The sequence below is a fragment of the Haemorhous mexicanus genome, chromosome 19 (assembly GCF_027477595.1).
Source record: "Haemorhous mexicanus isolate bHaeMex1 chromosome 19, bHaeMex1.pri, whole genome shotgun sequence".
Taxonomy (NCBI): domain Eukaryota; kingdom Metazoa; phylum Chordata; class Aves; order Passeriformes; family Fringillidae; genus Haemorhous; species Haemorhous mexicanus.
Window position 1 is genome coordinate 1,810,368 of NC_082359.1, and position 11,958 is coordinate 1,822,325.

Sequence of the window (11,958 nt, forward strand, 5' to 3'; positions counted from 1 at the left end):
TCCCATCTCATAGATCCCATCCCATGGATCACACTGCATCCCAACCCATCCCATCCCATGGATCCCATCCCATCCCATGGTTCACAATGCATCCCAACCCATCCCATCCCATCCCATCCCATGGATCACACTACATCCCAACCCATCCCACCCCATGGATCCTATCCCTTCCCATCCCATCCCATCCCATCCCATCCCATCCCATCCCATCCCATCCCATCCCATCCCATCCCATCCCATCCCATCTCTGCCCGTGTCCCCTGGGATGACCCTGGCGCACCAAGCCACCCCACAGGACACGGATTTGGGGACATTTAATGCCCTGGCAGGTCCCAAAGCAGCGAAGCGTGTGGCACAGCGGGGTCCCCGCCCGGGGGGTCCCACCGCCAGCCCCCCCAGTCCCCTCCTCCCGGGCTGGGGGGGGATGGGATGGGATGAACCCATCCCCCCGGAGCTGCACCACGGCGGGGGGAACAGCGACGGCGTTGGGGACACCCCTGTCCCTCGCGGGGGCCCAAGCAGCAGCGATGGGGGCGAAGCGTGGCGGGGGGGCGGTGCCGTGCCACCAGTAGCACCAAGAGGGGGGACGGGGGTGAGCCCGTCCTGCTCCCCAGGGTGGCACAGCGGGGTGGCCGGGGTGACGCCCCCGCCCTGTCACGGCTCGGGGGGGGCGCGGCGGGGCGTGGTGACGATGCGGTACGGGGGGTGGCCGCTGCCGCGCTTGGCACGGGGCACCCCGGGGGTCGCCGTGCCGGGGGCGCCGCTGCCCGAGCCGGGCTCTGGCTCTGCGGGGAGAGAGGAAAAAAGGGGGTGTCGGGGGGTGGGATGGCACGCCCCTCTCCAAAACCCCCCAAATCAGCGCTGGGGGCTGTGCTGGGGGTGTTATGCCCCGCAGAAATGGGGGTCACTGCTCCACCGTGGTGGCTCTGGGTGTCCCCAAGCCCTGGGGACACCCACCCGAGGATCCCCCAGCTGGCACCCCTGCCTGGCACCCCCGGCGTGAGCCCTGTGGAAAAGCACAGCTGGAATGGGGAGGGGGAGGGGGGAGGAGGGCAGGGGCGCCCTGGCACGGGGTGGGGTTGGCACCGGGGCATCCCTGGGGACAACGGGAGCTCTGGGAGCCGCTGCAGCCCGAGAGGGTCCCCGTGGTCTGCTGGGAGCCTGGGGGGCTCTGTGAGCCTCCCTTGGCTTGAGGGGGTCTCCATGGTCTCCCTTCTCCAAGGATTTCCTGGAACCCTGGGGTACTCCAGGGTTTCCCTTGGCCCAAGAGGGGCTCTGTGTCTGCCTCTCCCAATCCAAGAGGGGCTCCATGGTCTCCTGTGGTTCCAGAGGGGCTCTGGAGCTTCCCTTGGCCTTGGGGGACCTCCCTGGGTCCCCCTGATCCAAGAGGGGTCTCCATGGTCTCCTTTGGAGTGAGAGGGTCTCTCCATGGTCTCCCTTGAACCCTGAAGAGGTACTGAGTTCCTCTTGGTCCAAGAGGGGTCTCCACGGGTTCCTTTGGAGTGAGAGGGTCTCTCCATGGTCTCCCTTAAACCTTGGGGAGCTCCAGAATTTCCCTTGGCCCACGAGCATCTCCATGGTTGCCTCTCAATCCAAGAGTATTTCCATGTTTGCCTCTCTCAGTCCAAGAGATTCTCCATGGTTGCATGGCTAAATCCAAGGGATCTCCATGGTCACCCTTCTCAATCCAAGAGATCTCCATGGTCACCTCTCCAAGGGTATTTCCATGGTCGCCTCTCTCAATCCAAGAGATCTCCATGGTTGCCCCTCTCAATTCAAATGGATCTCCCTATTTGCTCCTCTGAATCCAATATTATTTCCATGGTTGCCCCTCTCAATCCAGGAGGCTCTCCATGATCACCTCTCAATCCAGGAGGATCTTCATGGTCACCCCTCTCAATTCAGGAGGATCTCCATGATCACCTCTCAATCCAAGGGTATTTCCATGGTTGTCCCTCTCAATCCAAGAGTATTTCCATGTTTGTTTCTCCAGTCCAGGAGGATCTCCATGGTCACCTCTCAATCCAGGAGGATCTCCATGGTTGTCCCTCTCAATCCAAATGGATCTCCATGGTCACCTCTCAATCCAGGAGGATCTCCATGGTCACGTCTCAATCCAGGAGGATCTCCATGGTCACCTCTCAATCCAGGAGGATCTCCATGGTTGCCTCTCTCAATCCAGGAGGACCTCCATGGTTGCCTCTCTCAATCCAGGAGGATCTCCATGGTCACCTCTCAATCCAGGAGGATCTCCATGGTTGCCTCTCTCAATCCAGGAGGATCTCCATGGTCACCTCTCAATCCAGGAGATCTCCATGGTCACCTCTCAATCCAGGAGGATCTCCATGGTTGTCCCTCTCAATCCAAGCAGGTCTCTGAGCACTCCCATGGCCCCGGAGCTCTCCAGTGCCCGGTCCCGGCTGCTCCAGCCCCCCGTGCTCCACGCCCGCTCCCGGGGGTGCCGCGGCGCTCCGGGCTCGTGCGGGGTGGGGCGGGGCGTGGTTACCTGGCCAGATGATGGCTTCCAGCAAGGTGACCCTTCTAGCCAGGACCTCCAGCCGGGCCTGCTGCCGCAGGAGGGTTTGGAAGCTACTGGCCTGGGGGAGAGGGAGAGAGCAGAGCAGAGCAGAGCAGAGCGTGTTGGCCCCACCGCGGGCACGGGGACACAGCATGGGGACACAGGGTGGGGACACGGCATGGCAGGGGTGGCACAGCATGGCGGGGGTGCAGCCCCAGTGGGATGGGGGTGCTGGGGCACGAGGAGGGGGTGCCAGGTCTCCTAGGAGGGTCTTCCCAGTCTCAGAGGGTGCCGGGGGCTCCCCCATCCCTGCAGGTCCATGGGGACAGGGGGGCCCCTTGTGCTGGCTTGATGTCCCTGGCAGTGCCCTGATGGGGACACTGATGTCCCTGACCTGAGCGTGCTCCCTCTGCCCCCCCCCAGCACGCTGAGCCCCCCGATATTTGGGGGGCCACTGATGTCCCCAGCTGGGGGTGCTCCCTCTGCCACCCCCAGCACACTGAGCTCTCCAAAACATGGGGGGACATGTCCCCAGCCTTCTCAGAGGGCCACCAGCTTGTCCCCAACACTGAGACTGTCACAGGTGTCCCTGCCCGAGGGGGGCAGTGCCTGGGGGGGGCTCTGGGGTGCCCAGCTGGGGGTGAGGGTGGGGGGACCCTGGTGGCCCTTCCTTTGAGTGGTCCCCAGTGCTGGCCACGATGCCACCATGTGGGTGATGACATCATGCGTGGCTGATGCCATGATGGCCAAGGGCCACTGAGATGTCATGGGGGCCTGGTGACCTCCTGGCAGGGATGGGGGTCACCCCCTGGAGGGGATGGACCTGCTGTCCCTGCCCCCCCAGCACGAGGAGAGGCTGCCAAGGGTGCCCTCCCTGCAGCTCCATGACAGCAGTGAGCCAAGGGCCACCGTGATGTCACGGGGGCCTGGTGACCTGCTGGCAGGGGTGGGGGTCACCCCGGGGGTCCCCGTGCCCCTACTCACCGTAGAGCCCAATCATTGTTTCCAAGATTAAAACCCTCTCCGCTAAAATCTTCAGCGCCTCGCGGAGCTGGTGCAAACCCTCCCCCTGGGGAGGAGAGGGAGGGGTCAGGGGGGGCTGCACCCCAAATGGCCCCAGGCCACCCCCGGGGGGGGACACGGGGACCCCCCGACTCACCACGACACCAGGGGAAGGAGAGGGGGAACCCCCGGGGGGCTTGAGCCCACCCTGTGCCCCATCAGCCTGTTTGGGTGACACTGGCACTGGGTGACATGGGCCAGGGACCCCAGAGCCACCTTTGGGGTGCTGGGGATGAGGCATGGCACTGAGCAGAGCTGGGGACACCCAGGACATTGCTGGGGTGACACGGATGAGCTGTGGGGCACTGGGCGGAGCTGGGGACACCCAGGACATCGCTGGGGTGGCATGGATGAGCTGTGGGGCAGTGGGAACAAGTGGGGGACCCTGAGGACATCATTGGGGTCCCAGAGATGCAGAGGACAGCACGGAGGGTGTCGGGGTCCTCCCGTGCCCATCCCCCTCCCAGCCCAGCCCCCCCCTGTCAGTACGGTGCGTCCCTCCCGTCCCCGGTGTCGCCGGTGCCACTCACCCAAGTGCCCCTGTCGCCCGGCTCGCCCCGGGGGCCCGGCTCGCCCTGAAACACAGAGAGGAGAGGAGAGGAGCTGGCAGGGGGGGCACGGGGGGCAGCGGCCGGGGAGGGCCCACCCACCCACGTACCTGCGCCCCGTCCTGCCCCCGGCTGCCCGGGTGGCCCTGGGGACCCTGCGGGGGGACAGAGCCCGTCAGCACCCGGGGGGCACGGCCACACCCCCACCAGGGGAGGTGCTGGCAGAGCCCGTGGCTGAGACCCCTCACCAAACCCCAAACCCACCCATTACTGCACACCAAACTCCAAACCCCCCATGATGCCACACCAGACCCCAAACCCCCCCATGACCCCACACCAAACCCCCAAACCCACAACCCCAAACCCCCCCATGGTCTTGAGTCCCCCAAATGTCCCCATGGCCACACACCAACTCCCCCCACCTCAGCCCCCCCACATCTCCCCCCAGCCCTGAACCCACCCCCCAAACACCCCCACGGCCCCCAGCCCCATTCCGGGGGTGGCTTTGTGGGGGGGGACAATGCTGGGGACACTGCCCATGTCCACACCCCATGGCGGGGTCCCAGTCCCCTGTCCCCACTGAGGACAGTGGCTTGGGGCCACCCAGCAGGGAAGGGGTGTCTGGAGCAGAGGTGGCCCCGAACCACTCCCTGTGCCACCCCACCCACCACGGGCGACACCAGCAGCTGCCCGGGTGGCCCTGGGGACAGTCCGGGGGACACAGAGGCTGTCAGACCCCCCTGGGGGGCACGGCCAGCCCCCCCAAGCCGGTGTCACAGTGTCCCTGTGGCACTCACCCTGTCCCCCTTCTCGCCGGGGGGCCCGGCAGCTCCGGGAGCTCCTGCCCTGCCCTGTGTGGGGACACGGTGGGGACATCAGCCCTGGGGGAACACGGGGGCCCAGCCCTGCCCTGCCCCACCCCCCCCCAGCACTTACATCGGGTCCTGGGGGCCCGGGGGGACCAATGGGACCTGGGGGGCCGGGGGGACCTGCGAGGACAGGGGACACAGCTCAGCCCCACACTGGGGCACCTGAAAGCATCGGGGGGTGACAGAGGGGGTGGGGACACCCTCACCCATTGGCCCCACGGGCCCGGGCGGTCCCACGGGACCCACGATGCTCCTGGTGGCTTCGGTGAAGGTGTTGGAGAGGACGGGGTCCCCTGGGGGGAGAATGGGGGGGGGGGGTGTTTGGGGCAGGGCCTCCGTGACCCCTGGCATCACCTGGGGACATGGAGGGACCACATTCCCCTGCCCTCTGTGTGTCTCGTCCCTGTCACCCCAATGATGGCAGGAGGTCCCCAGCTCTTCCCAGCACCCCACACCTCCTTGCTGGGACCCCACTGCTGGCAGGGGGTGCCCGGCTGTGCCCAGTGCCCCCCATTCCTCATGCCTGGAATCCTGGGGGTGTCAGGGGTCCCCGGCTGTGCCCAGTGCCCCACACTTCATCTCTGAACCCCAGAGGTGGCAGGGGGGACCCCAGTGCTGCCCAGTGCCCCACACCTCATCCCTGGGACCCCAATGATGGCCTGGGGCTCCCCAGTGCTGCCCAGTGCCCCACATCTCCTCTGTGTCACCCCAGTAATGGCCTGGATGTCCCCAGCTCTGCCCAGTGCCCCACACCTCATCCCCGGGACCCCATGGACCCCCAGGATGTCCCCACACCACCTCCAGCCCAGGTGAGGCTCAGACCCCTCAGCCCAGCCCCGTCCCAGCCCTGCCCCAGCCCAGTCCCGTTTTTGGGGACCACAGCCCAGCCCCCCTTACTGGGCTCGGCCAGCCGGGGAATCGCCGGCCCCACAGGGGCAGGGGGGCCCGGGGGGCCGGGGGGCCCGGGGGACCCCTTCTCTCCGGGGAGACCCCTGGCTCCATCCCGGCCGGGTGGTCCTGGAGGCCCGGGGGGACCTGCAGGGAGGAAGAGGAGGGTGAAGATTGGGGCTGTGGAGCGCTGGAGCCCTTCCGAGTGCTGCACGGAGCCCCCAAATCTGCCCACCTGGAAAGGTGGGGCTCGGCTGGGCCAGGCACCCCGCTGGGGTCCCCCCACACTGTCCCCCCCATACCTGGTGGCCCCACTGGCCCCTTCACTCCAGGAATTCCCGAGGGTCCCCGTCCTCCCGCGTCGCCCTTGGGCCCGGGGGGTCCCCTCCAGCCGGGTCTCCCTGCGACACAGCAGCACCCTGAGGGGGGGGACCCTCGGGGCGCCCCCCACCCACACCCAGTCCCCCACCCCCTCCCCAGAGCTGGCCTGTCCCCGCGGGTGTCACCGCTGGGGACAGCTGCGGTGGGACAGCTTTGCTTTTCCCCCAGAGTGAGGGGTCCCGCCTCCCTAAGTAGTGACAACACCCAGGTGCGTTCCCCCGCCCTGCGGGTGCTGCCAGGTGCACTGTCGCTGTCACTGTCACTGTCACCCTGCCTTACCGTCATCCCCGGGGCTCCCGCGGGCAGCCGGGGACCCCCAGAGCTGCCCGGCCTCGGGCCCCCTGCCCGGGCTGCTGCCCTTGGGGGGCTCGGCCACCGCCAGCCGGGCCACCTGCCAAAGACACGGGGGTGGGTGACAGCAGCGGGCACAAGGTGACCCCCCCCCCCCCCACCCAGGGCTCTGGTGCCCCTCGGGGGGAGCAGGGGGAGGTGGCCAGAGCCCAAACTGGGACTTGCCTGTGCCTCGAGGGTGGCGAGCCGGGCTGTCAGCTCCCCGACACGGCTGCAGTTCAGGCACCCTGCGGGGGGAAATTGGGGGGCACGGGCGGTGGGATGGGGGGCAGCCGGCCCTCTGTGCCCAGCCCAGCGGGTCTGGGGAGGGAGGGACCCACCTGAGAAGGCCGTGGGGTGCAGGGGGGGCCGGCGGGCGGCAGCGCTGGGGCGCCCGGGGTCCCGCAGGGTGAGGGAGGTGTGAGCCTCTGCCGAGGAAAGGGGGGTGAGCACGGGGGGACCCCCTCGTGGGGCATCGCCTCCTGTGGGAGACCTTCCTGTTGTATTTCCCTCCAACACACTGGGGTTGCAGGGCCCCATCCTTGCTCCAGGTGAGCCTCAGACCCCCAATCCCAGCCATAAACCTGAGTCGGGATCCCCCAAACCCCCCCATGGTTTTGAACGAGACCCCAAAACCCTCCATGGCCACACAGCAGATGGCCCCAACCCACAACTCCCAAACCCACCCACGGTCCTTAACCAGACCCCCCAAATCTCCCCATGATCACCCCCCCAATCTCAGCCCCAAACCCAGCCCAGCCCCCCCAGTTCCCCCCTCGGCCCTGAGCCCCATCCCCCCAGACACCCCCACGTCCCCCAGCCCCATTCCGGGGGTGGCTTTAGAAGGGGGGGCACAGTCCTGGGGACCCTGCCCACCTCCGGCCCCCACGGGGGGGTCCCAGTCCCCTGTCCCCACCGAGGGATCCCGGGGACAGTGGCTTGGGGCCAACCAGCACGGCAGGAAAGGGGTGTCTGGAGCAGAGGTGGCCCCCGAGCCCCCCCACACTGTCACCCCACCCCGGCACGGCCACCACCGTGCTGCAGGGGACAGCCCTAAGTGGGGCCAGATGTGGGGCAGGCGGCCAAGCACGCAGGGAGGAGGAGGAGGAGAAAGAGGAGGAGGAAGAGGAGGAGGAAGAACCCCCCGCCTCCCTCAGCGCTGCGCCCACCCAGCCGCCTCCAGACCCCCCCGTGTCACCCGCTGCCCTGCACACCCTCGGTGCCACCCCAGGGCGTCCCTACCCCTGGGTGCCACCCGCTGCCCTCACAGCCCCCACAGAGCCAGGGCCGGGCTGGGACCCGCAGTGGGGTCCTGGGGAGAGGGAGGAGGAGGAGGAGGGGGAGGAGGGGGAGGGGGAGGATGTGGTGACAATGGGGACAAAGACCCCCCTGTCAGAGCTGGCAGCGCCCGTCCTCCCACACACGGCACAGCCTCGCACCCATTCATCCAGTGCCCACCCACACCCGGCCCCTTGTGGCTGGGGGACTGCACCCCCTCGTGGGCACTGCCATGCTGAGGAATGTCCATCTGTCCATCTGCCCATCCACCCACACCCTGTCCATTGGCTGTTTCAGTTCCCCACCCCAGACACAACCCACTGCCCACCCACTCCTGTCCCCCTGACTGTCCATGCACTGCCCCACCCAGGGATCTCTCTCCATCCATCCATCCATCCATCCCTCCATCATCCATCCATGCCTCATCCATCCATCCATCCATCCATCATCCATCCATCCATCCATGCCTCATCCATCCATCCATCCATCATCCATCCATCCATCCATGCCTCATCCATCCATCCATCCATCATCCATCCATCCATCCATCCATCCATCCATCCATCCATCCATCATCCATCCATCCATCCATCATCCATCCATCCATCCATCCATCCATCATCCATCCATCCTTCATCCATCCATCCATCCATGCATGCCTCATCCATCCATCCATCCCTCCATCATCCATCCATGCCTCATTCATCCATCCATCCATCATCCATCCATCCATCCATCCATCCATCCATCCATCCATCCATGCCTCATTCATCCATCCATCCATCCATCATCCATCCATCCATCCATCCATCCATCCATCCATCCATCCATCATCCATCCATCCATCCATCCATCCATCCATCCATCCATCCATCCATCATCCATCCATCCATCATCCATCCATCCATCCATCCATCCATCCATCCATCCATCCATCCATCCATCCATCCCACCTCTCCTCACCCCCAGTGACACCGAAGGCTGTGTCCCACAGCCCCTGGGTGCCACCTCCCGGCCCTGCCCACCCAGGCCAGCTCCCACCTTCCTCGCAGTTGGCTCCGCCGTGTCCGGGGCAGCAGCGCCACTCCAGCGCCGTCAGTGTCCTGTATGTCACCCTGTAGAGGGGCCGCACCACGGCGCGGTAGCTGCGGCACAGAGGGGCAGCTGACACCCGTCCTGGGGACATCCCGGCTGTACCTGCTCCCGGGGGACCCCGGTGGCCCCGCTCACCTGCCCCCGCTGCAGGCCAGGGGCCAGCGGCAGCCCTGGAACACCCTCTGGAGGAAGGTCCCGTTCTGGACGTGGCACGACACCGTCCGTGTCACCGTGTAGGAGCACCAGTTGCTGGAAGGGAAACCACCGATGTCACCAGCCCTTCCCTTCTGCAGGGACACCACAGGGGGTGCTGCCAGCTGAACTGTCACCCTGGGAGGTGCCCATGCCCGGTTTTTGGGGTGCCCATGGGGAGCGTGGGGCCGCACATTCCTGCGGCATTCCCGGCAGCGCTGGCGCCGGCCGGCCTGCAGCGGGCCCGGAGCCCCCCCTGCCCCCAGCCCACCCCACACAAAGGCTCCTTTCTTCTGCCCCACATGCCAGGCTCTGCCCACCCCCTCCCAGGGCACCCCAGCCTCAGTTTCCCTCTGCAGAGGGGGACACACAGGTGCCATGACACCGATGTCCCCATCCCCGCGGCGGGAAGGACTCGCCGTACTCTCGGCAGCTCCAAATTCAAAGGCTGCACAATTTGGGTCAAAAAATGAGCTCTTCGGCACTGCTGCAGTGCTGCGAGGAGGGAGGCGGTAGCGGCAGGGACAAGCGGGCGCCGCGGGGGGACAATTGTCTGGGAGGTGCCGGAGGCGGGGGGGACAGCAGGGTGGCACAGGGCTTTCCGGCTGGGCAGCGTCCCAGGCGGGCTCCGTGCCAGGGCTGTGGAGGCACAGAGCCCGCTGGGGCTGTCGCCACGCTCCCGCTGCCACCCTGCCATGCCAAGGGGGTCCCGGGTGGCATTGTCCCCCTTGGAGGGACACCCGGCTGCTGGGCGGTGCCAGCTCCAGCTGTGGAAATGCCTGTTGGGATGGGATGGGATGGGGATGGGTCCCGGCTCGTTTCCCAGGGGGAATGCCCTCCCAGGAGCGGGGCAGGAGCTGGCAGGCTTTGGCACGCGAGCGCCCGCCTGGCCCGGCGTGACCCCGGCCCACCCGGCACCGCGCTGGCACCGAGGGGCTTCGGGCTCTGCTGCCAGGGCTTGTGCCCACCCGGGGCAAAGCCCACACCAGGTTTGGCTCCGAATCCCACTCCCATTCCCCAAATCGGCCCCTTGGCTTTGAGCCCCCGGCTTGGGCACGTGGGATCCCAGCGATGCGTCAGGGAGGGATGGGGTGGGGGCTCCTGGTCGCTGGGTGCTGGCCTGGGGGTCCCGGGGGGACACGGCAGGGTTGTGCCAAGGCGCCGGGGGCTTCCTGGGCTTGGCCGGGAGGGGAAGGGGAAATGAGGCGGCTTCTGCCCGTCGCCTCACCGAGCCGAGCGGAACCGGGAGGTCCCGGCAATCCGGTGCCGGAGACACGGCCAGAGCCAAGGGTTTCCTGTAAACAACCCTCCCGCCCACCCCTCTGCTGCGGCGGGACAGGGACCACAGCCCCCCACAGCACCCACAGAGCCCCGGACTGGGCCACCTCCAAAGGACGGGCAGGACCCTGGGGCTGGGGACCCTGGGGCTGGGGAATTCACTCTTCACCAACTCCAGCCCTCCCAGTAGCCCCAGCATGAGAAGACAGCCCCAGCACCCCCAGCATGCCCTGGGAGCCCCCCCATGCCCAGCATTCCCAGTAGTCCCAGCATGCCAAGGCAGCCCCAGGATCCCAATTTGCCCAGGCAAACCCAGGAGCCTCAGCATGTCCCTGTATGCCCAGCAGCCCCAACAGTCCATCCCAGTAGTCCCAGTAATCCCAGCAGCCTCAGCCCCAGTATGCCCGGGCAGCCCCAGGATCCCCAAATGCCCAGGTAGCCCCAGTATCCCAAAATGCCCAGGCAACCCCAGCAACCCCAGCACCTCCCAGCACCCTGCCAAGTCTGGCAGCTCTGATGCCCCCAGTAAGTCCTGCTGGCCCCAGTAACACCCAGCCCCAGCCAGTCCAGCTAGCCCCAGTATCTCCCAGTGCCCCCAGCCTCCTCTGCCCCAGCAGCCCCAGCATCACGGCCCACAGAGCCCCTCCCTGGAGTGCCCCCGGTCCGTGGTGCCCCCACGCCTGGTACAGAACCCCCCAGTACCCACAGAACCCCGTGCCTGATGCCCCCATGGCTGATACCCCTGGTACCCCCAGATCCCCGGAGTCTCCCGGGTGCCCACATCCCTACGTCCCCGGTGTCCTCCGTGCTCGGAGCTCCCGGGTCCCTGACGCCCCTGGCGCTGAGAAACCGCAGCTGTCGGTGCCCGGTGCCCCCCGGTGCCCCCCGGTACCCACGGCCCCCGGTACCCGCAGCAGGCGGTGCTGCCCCGGTGCCCGCATGTCCGTGTCCCCGGTGCCGGTACCTGCGGGCGGCGGGCGGCAGCAGGGCCGGGCTCCAGGCGGCGGCGGGCGGCGGCAGCAGCAGGCAGAGGGACAGGCAGAGCCCCAGGGCTGCGGGCAGGGCCGGGCGGCGGCGGCACCCCCGGCCCCCGGCCATGCCGCTCCGCGGGGCTCGGCGCTGCCCGGCCACCGGCACCGGCACCGGCACCGAGCGGGCGGCGGGGGAGGGGAGGAGGAAGGAGGAGGGATGGAGGAGGGGTGGAGGAGGAGGGACCCCCCGCCTGCCCCCCCGCCTGCTCCCCCGCCTTCCGCCCCGCCGGCACAGGGGTCCCGCTGGCGGGGCGGACGCGGGCTGCGGGGGGCAGTTTGGGAGCCTGGGGGGGCAAACCGGCCCGGGGAGGGCAGGAACGGAGGTCGGGGGAGGTGGGGCTCGGGGAGGGGGCGCGATGCGGGGCTGGGCCCGGCGGCGGGACACCGGTCCCCGTGGGAGCGATTGGGGACACACGCGTGTGCGGGAGCCTGCGTGTGCATCCCTGTGTGTGGATTTACACACGCGTGTGAGCACAAAATTCCGCATT

At 67.5% G+C, this 11,958-nt stretch overlaps 1 protein-coding gene across 5 annotated transcripts; it reads right to left on the reverse strand.

Annotated features, from left to right (window-relative positions):
* Positions 1-505: 505 nt before the first annotated feature.
* Positions 506-11,582, reverse strand: EMID1 (EMI domain containing 1). Of its 5 annotated transcripts, XR_009488837.1 has the most exons (16): positions 11,404-11,577; positions 9,105-9,218; positions 8,916-9,019; positions 6,938-7,078; positions 6,783-6,844; positions 6,546-6,657; positions 6,188-6,286; positions 5,895-6,032; positions 5,204-5,290; positions 5,065-5,117; positions 4,926-4,979; positions 4,239-4,283; positions 4,111-4,155; positions 3,503-3,587; positions 2,507-2,597; positions 737-785 (listed from the first exon to the last, which is right to left on the reverse strand). XR_009488837.1 is itself a non-coding variant. In XM_059863587.1 (15 exons), exons 1-15 carry the CDS (start codon positions 11,535-11,537, stop codon positions 655-657), a joined length of 1,404 nt encoding a protein of 467 aa, XP_059719570.1. In that variant the 5' UTR covers positions 11,538-11,582; the 3' UTR covers positions 506-654. The 5 variants fall into 5 exon arrangements, 4 of the variants coding, with proteins under 4 accessions (XP_059719570.1, XP_059719568.1, XP_059719567.1 ...); XM_059863587.1 differs by lacking the exon at positions 2,507-2,597 and having other exon boundaries at positions 506-785; positions 11,404-11,582; XM_059863585.1 differs by lacking the exon at positions 2,507-2,597 and having other exon boundaries at positions 506-785; positions 6,938-7,024.
* Positions 11,583-11,958: the final 376 nt, after the last annotated feature.